Here is an 11,466-nt window from a genome sequence, read left to right as displayed (position 1 = left end):
GGCTGTTTGAGAAGGTCTGTCTACAATATATAGTCCCAGGCACTGGTTGTTGTTGCTTCTCAGTTTCAAGAGTGAGGAAACTCCATTCAAGACCCTGGTTTCGTTACTTCGCAGGGGCTGACATTTCTGGCTACTTCGGCCTGCTTCCAGACCTATAGCCCAGGTTCTGGCTTACAACTTCATTACACTTATCAGTTTGTTATTTCTGGTACCTGGAAATGTCTATACTGCTTTTGAACACAGCTATGCTTAAAATTTTCTCATTTTCTATTCAGAGCTCCAGAAATATACTTACCTATGTACTCCATTTAAAAATAAACACTATGTGAAAGACAAAAAGATGGCTTTTTGGACAACATAAAGTTCTATGCCATGCACCATTCATTGGTAATAATCCTAAGTGAACAGCAGAGTTTTGATGAATGAAGTAAGATCTGTGTATTCTTCTGGATTAATAGCACACAGCAGATCAGCAGCACTGTTCTGCTTTCTGCTCATTTTTATTCACTCCCTAAAGTTAATGACATCAAAGGAAGAATAACATTGGGTCTCTTTACAAAATGTGTTGCCTATATAAAATATGTCCCATAAAACACCTTCAGATCCAGTCAGTTTAATATAAAATGTTTTTAATTGTTTTTGAAAACATTTAAAAAACAATTTTTGAGCACTTTAATAAAAAAAGAGAACTGAAATGCTACCGCAATATTCAACTACTGTAGTTTCAGCAGGTACAACAGACAACAAAACACTGGGGAAATCTGACTTTTTGCACTAAATGAAACATGAAACAGGGCTTGTTTTTGTCATTTATCGTGTAGTAAAGCACATTATAGTACAAGACTATTATATGAACCTCAGAAGCACTGCACAAAAAAACACTTTCCTTCTTTTCAGTTCAAAAGTCAGTGCTTATTGCAATTATATGCAAAATTATTTACTTCATGAAGTCTTATGATAAACAGTATGCAAAATGTTTTAAACATCAAAACAATAAAAATAATCTGGAACAGAACATATTCAACAATAACTAAGCAGAATTAGTAAACATAAAGTAAATAACCTGTGAATAACTATGCTTGCCTGATTAACACTGAACCAGTTTCAATACAGCGAAGAAAAAAAAGAGTGGTTACAGGAATCCTAGTACTGTACAAGATAAGTCAGTAACACTCATGCACATTTTGTGATCATGTATTAACATGGTGAAGCAAACTAAACTTAATTCTTCCTGCTGTAATATTCTCATGTAAGAGAATAATAGAAATATCTCATTGAGATCAATGCACATTGCTACATAAGACAATTTTATCTGTCACTTTGATGACATTTTGTCTTTTCATAATGAAACACATTTAAAAAGTTTAATCTGTGGACTGTATTGGTTGCATTTATCCTAAGAGATGTGCCTACCACAGGTTCAACAAATTTAGTGCAATATATGAACCCCAGAAAGTTTGCTGGACGAATTCAACCAAATTTAAAGAGTTTGCTGCAATACTGTACAAGGGGTTAAAAATCCTCCAGTCTTAATATTTTTATCAAAAAAGATTTCCATTATTTTTATATTAGTAGGAAACTAATAATGTAAACAAAGGATTAGAATGGCCTCAAAATCTCCTTTTCAGAGTATCTCATAAAGAAAGGCTCCCATCATTTGTTAGGAGAAATCACACAGTTTCCTTTGGGTATTGCATACTTTGGTGTGCAGTAGTGCTGTGTCTCAATGTACAGTGAAGAAATAACTAGCATCAAGAAAAAAATACCTAACAAATCACGAAATCAAGATAACAGCAAACACACACAAATGCCAATAACTAAGACATATCAATATATAAACCTCTGCGCCAACTCTAGCACCATTTATTTATCAAAATATGTTAATACCCTACCTTGCAAATTTATTGAACAACAAAACCTTCTTAAACCCTTCAGCACATTCGCTAAATATTCATTGATTGTAGTCTTCTGATTGGCTTACTAAGGTAAAGGAAAGCTTAGCTAGGTTCAAGGTAGCATAGCAAATGGTTTTACGTTAGCTTTAAAAACAATGGCAATTTAAAAATCTCTTTGAAAGTGATCTTGAAACTCACTTAAATGGAGCTTTCAACCAGTGAGTAGGTTTGTGTCAACATGCAACTCATAAATAATTATTCACAAAACAAAATGGGAGCCATAGAGAGAAACATTTTAAAACAAATCCTGAGTTCTTCTTTTGCAATTGTGGTTATCACAATAAATAAATTGAGCAAGTAATAAAATGCTCTTCTTCTTCAAGTACTATTGATATCCCCTTTGTTTCATCAGAGATATAAAGATTTGTGGCTTCAGACCTTAGGTGGTGAAATGTTTTTTGTTGCTTTTTATGTTATCCTCCTTCCTGTTTCTCAAAGGGATCCTATGATCAAACTACATTACTATATTCAGGAGGAGTGAGGGAGTCAGTCAGTCACTCACTCAATTGAAGAGGAAAAAAACTGATTATTGTGGAATATTTTAATGAAAAATTTCAAAGTAAATCTCAATTAGAATCTCAATATGTACATGCAGCCATTGTGATGAAACTAAGAGAATGCTTTTGTTTTCCTTCTCATTCCCCTAACTTAACAAATAATAAAACATAAAGCATTTTTCTAACATGCTTGTATTTATTATATTAAATTACAAATGCCTGGAGTTACATTTACTTGTTTTGTGTGTGCGTGCCTGCGCATCTGTGTGTGCTAGCTCCATATTAAAATCGACATTTAAATATTAATGCAAGGTCACAAATATAAATGGCTACTTGTTTTTTTCTCTTAAAAATTTTAGTGCAGCTTTGCTTTCCTTAAAGTAATATTTAATTTTCCATTATTTTCTATTTAAGCCCTTCATCGTGGGTGTAAATGGTACTGAAGCCCCAGAAAGTCCTACAGAGATTTTTCATCCTACAGTAGCTCTATGCTTCAAGCCTAAATATTTATAATAACCTGAATATTATCCCTGTTTCAAGGAAGACTTTCTTGTCTACAGTTCACCTTAGCTATGATTTTATATCTAAAAGATAATGCCAACAACAAAATAGCCTATACCTAAAATTGATGGTTTATTCTGAGTTCTGTGCAGATCATCTGACGAAATGAAACTAACTTATACAAAATAAAGATCGACTGCTCTTGTAATAGCTGGATAGTCAATCAATGTGAATAAATGGGGCACATTATAAAATTTAAAACCTAATACTTGTTCTTCTACAGCCTACTGTCTTTAGACACTTGTTAAGAACTGAGGCGAGTCTAACCATTTCCTACTGAAGAAACCACTTCTGCAGCAAACGCTTTTAAAATGTCACAATTAATAGTATTTCTGCTGCGGGAGGCACTTCCATTAAGACAAATACAATACATATGTCTTTAGATACAGTGTGCTACATATTATAAAACACAATTTAACCCAACATTTCAACAGTAGGATGGTCCTTGCTTTCTATCCATTCAAAACCTGATGAAGTCATAGAATTCATGGATTCACTGCAAATTTGTTGAAATAATGGGTCATTCTTTAATTCTTCCAGTGTAGCTTCATCATCTTGTCCCTGCTGACGACCTGGATCAAACAGTAGATTTGGGTCTAAAGTGTTCAAATCATTGATGCTGCCTGAGAGCTCGGAAGACAACCTGATATCGCTAGAGAAATCCGATGCAGTATTAGTGAGCTCAGATGCTACTTGACCTACCAGCTGCTGGCTGGTTGGCAAGCTGTCTCCACTCAACAGGTCTTTAACAGTGTTATTGAAATCTAATTGTTGCTCTCCAATTTCTGATTGTGCTTGATTATCTCCAGGAGAAAAATTGATCTGATCGGTGCTATTACTTTTGGTGAGGTAAGATGGTGTTTGGAATTCATAAACAGAAGTGCTGGAATCGATCATATTTTGTGGGTTGGCACTAGGAAAAACAGTGGAAGGTTCCAAAATCTGAGTGAGATTCATCCGGGCTGTATAATTAGAGGGCAGGTTGTTCATTCCCAAACCTCTCACTGCATCATCATTGTCGGAATCAAGTTTACTCAACAGAACATTGGTTATTTTTTTACTGTTTGCTTGCTTCTGAAGAGCGTTTGGGAAGGCTGTCTGCATCATGACTGTCAATGGAACTGATTGGCTTCTTTGAGCTATGTTGTTGGCACATGCGTCTGTGTGAACATTTGTGAAAACATGAACTTCTGGGGTAACTGGACTTCCAAAGGGGGTCACATTAGATCGTGGGATATTAGATACTGGATAAAGGGTGCTTCCACTAAGATTACGTTGGCGATGAACAGCAGGGCTCACACTCCGGCATCTGAAGTTGCTGCTGGCAGATGAATTAGTTCCTTTATTATCAAGAGGGGCAGGGACTGCAAAACCCTCCTGTTTGTTGGTGTTATTTACAGTGGCACCTTGATGCTGCACAGGAGAGACAGGAGTCAAACGACCAAAATGAGTGTCATGATGTCTGGATTGAGACTGATAAGACTGTCCAGGCACAGCAAAAGCATGAGGTTTCCTGAAACGGTCTTCCACTAGTTCCTGATAGCTTGGGAGAATACCATGGCCAGAAACTGATGAATTACCAACCCCACTATACCCATTATTCATCCATTCAAGCTTGGTTTTGTCAGGATGTGTGGCCATGGGTCTTTGCATCGGTTTCACAGGACTACTTGAGACAATGCTGGCGTCATGATATGCCATGCTGGAGCTTATTGGAGTGAATGCAAATGGATTCCTGCATTCAACAGGGCTGGGGGGGACACTACTGCTGCAGTTAGAATGTGGAGTACCAATGGGTGTATGTCGGCTACTTCCTAAAGCACTATCCACAGGTGTAGTCTGGGCTAGCCTGGAGCAAGGGCTCTCCCGTGATAGACTCTGAGATCCAGCAATCATTTCAGATGTTGGGGTTGGGGTTGGGGTTGGGGTAGGAGTGGGTGTGGGTGTGGGTGTGGGTGTGTGGATTGGAGTGCCATTGCTGTGGATTGGATGATAGAAGTGGGTGCTGGAGGTGTGAGATGACATTGGAGCTCCTGGAGTTACCGACTGACTCTGAAGGGTCATTCCCAAACAGTTCCCGTAAGAATGAGAATTGTTCATTGACATTTGCTGCTCCATAAGCACCAGCTCTTCCACAATACTATCTTGTGTAAGTTCATCATCAAAAGGAAAGTAGCTTTCATTTGTCTGGGAAACAGAAGGCTCAAACTCCTTCAGTTCAGATTGCAGAGGTAACTGATCTGAAGAATGTGCTTGTATTTGATTTAAAGAAGATTCCTGCATCTGGCTATGTAGCTGCTGGCTATATGTGTCCTGTGGCATTCCTTCTAATTCCCAAACAGATTTCTCTAAGTCATTGATATCAGAATGCTCAGGAATTGTCATAACACTGATATCTTGCTGTTGTTCACAGCTGGCAGCTATAAACTCAGAATCCTTAGTGATTTGTTGCCATCCATTTGGATTAAAGCCGCCAACTGACTTCGAATCACTGTCCAAGAGAAAGACACTTCCTTCAAGTTTTACTTTTATATCTGGAGATGATGATGGGGTTGTTTGCTGTTCCAAAGCTGAATCACTGCTAACAAGGGCAGAGGAATTCAAGGGCTGATTTGCTCCTATGTGTGAACTGACATTTACTGATACCTTGCTAGGAATCTGAGCACCTGCTGTTGAACCTTCTGTTTTCCCTGAATGTGGAACCTTTTGGTCCTTCTTCACACTGCCTTGTTTCTGCCCTTCTATGGTAGCTGCTGAAGGCTGTTCCACAATTGGTTTCTTTACAGGAGGCACCTGGGTCTCTTGCAATGTAGAAGACAGTCGTTTTCTTGGGCTTTTAGTGCATAATTTAGGGTCTTTATTGATTAAGTCACCATTAGGTGGTGAGCTGGTGCTGGTGAAAGTTAAGTTCTGAGAAGCAACTGATAGAGTGATAGTGCTTTGATTATTGCCTGTTGATGTGCCTGGCAGCATTTCATTACAGCGACTTTTACATTTGGTCCTCTGGTCACAGACCTTAGTTGCTTTTATTTCAATGACACCTTCATTTGAAGGTTTCTGCAGTGCTCCGTCTGTATTACTTTTCTGCCCCAAAAGGGCACTAGGTGTCTGGGGAGCTTTAGCCTCATCAGAGTTCTCTTGGCACTGTACAGGATGCTCATCTGATGATGTTTCGGGTTCCACTTTGACTTCCACAGCAGATGTTGCCCCCGCACTGCTGGTCCTGGACCCAGGAGACTGAAGTGACACGACAGAACCATTCTTGATCTGTGGAACACTCCTTGATTCTTCTGTTGTCCCTGTAGCACTGCTGACTGAGGCAGAATGTTTAAGAGGGGTGTTACTGTTGCTGGGTGTGAGGGATATTGTTGTCATTTTCACCACATTTAGAGAACTCATGTGTGAAGCGGGTACAACAGCAGTTTTGATGGGACTACTAGTAAAGAGGACAGTAGTTGGAGAGCGAATGGTGAGTGCACTGGTGTTGGCTGGTTTGGGTAAGATCTGAGGGTAACGGTGCCGGGCAGAACGATCCCCACCAGGACTGGCTGGAACGTTCTGGGGAGTCTTTGGTGCCTGTTTCACAGACTGCATGTGCTGAGTGACCACCTGTACGTTGAGGGGAAGAACTTTGCCGTCAGAAGAACTCATTGGACTCGGAGAAGTTACCAATTGCCTAGTCCGCTGGACCTGTTAAAAGATAGCAAAAAATCAGATTTAACAGGTCTAGGCTGTAAATAGTAATTCATGTATCTGTATATACTTTTAAGTCATTCATTAAATGTTAATGTTAAAAAGAAAAAAGTTCCTATGTTAGAAGAGAGTTCTTCTAAACAATCAGACACATAAATGTAACAAATGCAACCATAATGCATTATAATTAAATATGTAAGAACATTAAGTCACTTTTCAGTTAAGAAGACTAAAAGCTTCACACCTGTGATGAATATTGGCTGAAACAATGATTTAAGGGGGTTACAGGAAGAAGACATAAAATCTCGAAGAAACATACAACTGTAAAGGTTACCTACCAGAATCTATGCTAAGATGGCTCACTCATAGGGGAAACTGTCTTTTTTTTTTTTTTTTTTTGAGACGGAGCCTCGCTCTGTCACCCAGGCTGCAGTGCAGTGGCGCAATCTCAGCTCACTGCAAGCTCCGCCTCCCGGGTTCACGCCATTCTCCTGCCTCAGCCTCTCCGAGTAGCTGGGACTACAGGCACCCGCCACCACGCCCGGCTAATTTTTTGTATTTTTAGTAGAGACGGGGTTTCACCGTGGTCTCGATCTCCTGACCTCGTGATCCGCCCGCCTCGGCCTCCCAAAGTGCTGGGATTACAAGCGTGAGCCACCGTGCCCGGCCAGGGGAAACTGTCTTATAAATGTGTCTACCTTAAATGTCTGTAACTAAACCACTGCAAATAAGATACAACTACTGTCTACTCCAGTTTGCCTTGTAATGAATAGTGCGGTTACCATGTATTTAACATTTTAATAACATGATGATGATAATAGGAACAAGAAAAACGGTAAAATATCTCCTAAATATTATTATCAATAATAACATAAAGTACCAACTTACTCTCATTTTAAAAGTCCCTTCATCATAACCTCAGTTGTGTGAGATAGGAAAGGAGGAGACTGTTTCCTTATCTACAAATAGACGTTAATAAACTAGCTAAAGAACTTGGCCAAGGTTCTAGTCCTATATCTGATAAGCCACGGATAGGCCTACATTTAAGTAATCATTACACATTAGAATTTTGCTCCATCTGAATGTAAAAAAGAAAAGCATTTAAATTTTAAAAAAAGACTGCAATGAAATTATCTTGGCTTGGCTGGTTGGGGTGGCTCACGCTTATAATCCCAGTACTTTGGGAGGCCAAGGTGGGTGGATCACTTGAGGTCACAAGTTCAAGACCAGCCTGGCCAACTGAAAATACAAAATACAAAAATACAAAAATTAGCTGGGTGTGGTGGTAAGTACCTGTAATCCCAGTTACTCGGGAGGCTGAGGCAGAATAATTGCTTGAACCCGGGAGGTGGAGGTTGCAGTGAGCCGAGATCGCGGCACTGCACTCCAGCCTGGGAGACAGACCAAGACTCTGTCTCAAAAAAAAAAAAAAAAAAAATAAAATCTTGGCTCAGCCAGGGATGAAACAACTCTAAAAATGAGAAAATTACTCACTCTTACATAAAGCTCTGAGTGGTTATGTGCATACTTTGTAGGTCTTGGATCTTTATATTTTCAATAATGTTTCATAGCTTACTTTGTAATCAACAACATACATCCTGAATAAAAGACTGAAGGGGAATCTTCCTGTGGTCACAAAACCAGTTTGTGGCTACCCTTGTACCTGCCTTCTTTTCATCTGCCACTTTTAAGTAAACAATTGATTTCCCACCATCCCAATAAGGCCAAATACTATTTAATTATATTACCGGAATGGGACTAGGGACAGCTGCCACAACGATACCAATAGGTTGAGGAGAAAGGATTGAAGGATTTCCATTAGGAAGGTTAGTTACTCCATTGCTTGTAGCACTTTCTGATTTTTTTGCTGCAGATTCTCCTGGCAAAGGGGATTGTAGTTTCTGTTCTTGCTGCTTCTTCTGGATTTTCCGTTGCAACTGCTGTTTAGCATCAATTGGAGACGGCAAAGTCTTCACCTGAGGCTGAAAGGAATTACTTTCAGCTGTAGGTATAAAAGCAGAAGGCTGGGTAATTCCTTTAATTCCTGAAAATAAACAGAAAGGAAAGCTACAATAAATACTCTCCTTTATAAAAAGGAGGTTCCTTTGAATTTCTTTGAGAATGTAGCCATCTACTGGACAAAGCAACCACAATGGCAAATTTTAACTCACAACTTCTTAACGAAGCATTAGACTTCAAATTTATAAACAATTGTCAATATAGCTTTGTCATCTTACAATATGGTTCAACTCAGGTGACAGTTTCAGTTAACAACAGGATTTTAAAAACAGTAGCTATATCATAAATGTGCAGAAGCTAAGATAAATGCCAACACAGCATTTTTACATTTTCTCAAAGGTCAGTAAATTTCCCTCCCCCCATTTCTAATCAGAAATAAATACATGTATTTTCATGATTTTAATATTTAGCTCATGAGGGGCATTCAATAATTCAGTAAATATTTGCTGAAGCCACTCCTTATAATGGAAAAAATTTGTATGGAGAAAACAATTTTTAATCCTACCAGCAATTCATGGAAATAGGCACTATTACTTTATTGCTACTATACAATGATTCCAGTATGACCTAGAAGAAATTCAGAAGCAGAATTTCTTAACAAGACTAAGGTTAAGATATTCCAAAAAAGTGTCACTGAGAAAACCTTTAAAACAGTAAGATAAACGTTGAAAAAAATTGACAAAATAAGCAAAATATAAATTTTAGGAAAAATGGATTATAAAATAAAAATTTTTAAAAAGCTCATTTCAGATTTAGGGCATGGCATTGAGATCATTAGCAAGTAAGTTGTGGGCAGTAAAAACAATGAAGAGAAGAAAGGGGAAGAACAACTATCCTGCTGGTACACCTTGCCCTTTCTTTTCCCCATCCCAATTTCTGCTTTTCATCATTCTAGTTAACAACAACTTGGTGTGGGGAGCCGGAAACAGAGAATGAGGAAGCTATAACTCTCTCCCCATACTCAATAATGATGAGGATCTGTTGAACCCCCAGCCCCTTTTAAAAATCACAATTTTTCATCTCAAATCCAGCTCCAGTTGTTTTGCCCCTTCCCGACCCAAGCCTCAGCTCTGGCTTCTCAGCACCTGCACCCTGGAGAGCCTCTGCCAATGGCTCACAGCTTGGCCGTCTTATCCTTCCTGCCAGGGTTTTTAGACAGGAATGAGTTCCAAGCAGCTGACTTACAAAAGGACATTTGTAACACAACCTGTTCTTAATATGGAGACTATATTTATAAAAAAACAAATTCACCTTCAAAGGATGAAAATTAGTCTACTATCAAAGGTCTTTTTTGAAAAATATAGTAAGGGCTGAGATCAACATTTTGAGAGACATTCTAAAAATGTTTTGAGTAATGATACAATAGGTAAAGTGTTTACCCTCTCAGGCTGATTGCTTTAAAAAATGGAGTCTCTTTTTAATATATGTAATTTTTAATACTTTTGTTAAACTCACACCTTTATTTACACTTAGACCTTAAAATTCATTCATTCAATTCATTCAACATTTCCCTCAGACTTCGTGAATGAGAGAAATAGGAAAGAGATGTTTCTTTTCCCCATGATACCTCCTAAATCCTTCATCTGTTGAAGTACTCTTCTAGGTGTCGGCAGGGGCAGGAGAAAGAGAGCAGAGCAAACTGAAGGGTTCACTCCTTTTAAAGCTTATTCTACTATATGACATTATGATATAATTGAGTGAAGCTGGGCTTTGGAGACAGACAAATCAGGATTCAAATCCTAGCTCCATTACTTATGTGCCCATGGACAAGTTAATTGACCTCCCCAAGTCTATAAACTGGGAATAAATATCACCTATCTCACAGGACTGCTGGGGGAATTAAATGAGGTAACATATGTGAGCTATTTAGCTTGATAAGGCTGGTCAACCATTCTCCTGCTGGTCAGTACAATGAATAAACAGATTTAGGTCATACAGTTTACATGTAGACAGGAAAAACTATATGACACTCTTTTTCCGAAATGGGTCTTCAATTGACCACAAAATGAGAAGCTACACACATATACATCCCACATACTAAATGTAAAATTAGAAGAAAACGGACTCATTATTAATATTTAAAAGATACTAAAAAAAGAAGTGAAGTTAATTAAGAGACTGTAATTCTGGCCAAGATAAATCTATTGTAAATTTTAAAATATTCAGAATTAACACTTAGAAGGCCAGTCCTTGGAAAAGTAAGTCTCTGATCACTATATCACTACATTTTTAATAGACATCATGATTTTCTAGAATACTTTATCCACTCTAGGTTTATAAGGTATAACTGAAATATTTTTAAAAATTCATCAGAACTGATATTTTACACAACTATTAATTTAGGAGGGAGTCATTCTAACAAGACTCAATTCCCAAAATTGTCGATTCCAAAAATTCATCTTTGAATAAAAATAGTCATATGAATGCATAGTAAAAAATATCACTCTTGTTATTTTTTAGTAAGGCTTCGTACAGTTTTGTTTTTTTGAGACTAAGTTACCTGTCACAGTGTGCAAAGATAATTTTATTTATAAGCATTAGTTTCTGGAATGGGAATCTAACAAGTAATTTTAAATTTTAATCTTATTATTTTACTTCTAATATTAATTTAGATACACATATACATATATGTACATATAAAAGTACATCTAAACACATTCTATAAATGTAAAAGTAGCAATGGAAAAATTAATAACATATCAGCTGGGGAATCCACAGTTTCATATGCCAGCAAAGCAATA

General features: G+C 37.8%; 1 protein-coding gene across 2 annotated transcripts in view; it reads right to left on the bottom strand.

The window, feature by feature from the left end:
- Window positions 1-612: 612 nt before the first annotated feature.
- RFX7 (regulatory factor X7) overlaps window positions 613-11,466 on the bottom strand; it is a 151,276-nt gene continuing 140,422 nt past the window's right edge. For both annotated transcript variants that reach the window (XM_030814055.1, XM_003266962.3), the window contains 2 exons: window positions 8,455-8,750; window positions 613-6,703 (listed from right to left, as the gene is read on the bottom strand). In XM_030814055.1, coding sequence (XP_030669915.1) covers window positions 3,428-6,703; window positions 8,455-8,750 — 3,572 coding nt within the window. In that variant the 3' untranslated portion in view covers window positions 613-3,427. The remainder of the gene's footprint in view (window positions 6,704-8,454; window positions 8,751-11,466) is intronic.

This window comes from Nomascus leucogenys, chromosome 6 (assembly GCF_006542625.1).
Source record: "Nomascus leucogenys isolate Asia chromosome 6, Asia_NLE_v1, whole genome shotgun sequence".
Classification (NCBI taxonomy): domain Eukaryota; kingdom Metazoa; phylum Chordata; class Mammalia; order Primates; family Hylobatidae; genus Nomascus; species Nomascus leucogenys.
Note: the sequence above shows the minus strand (reverse complement) of the source record. Positions and strands in the feature narration are given on the sequence as shown.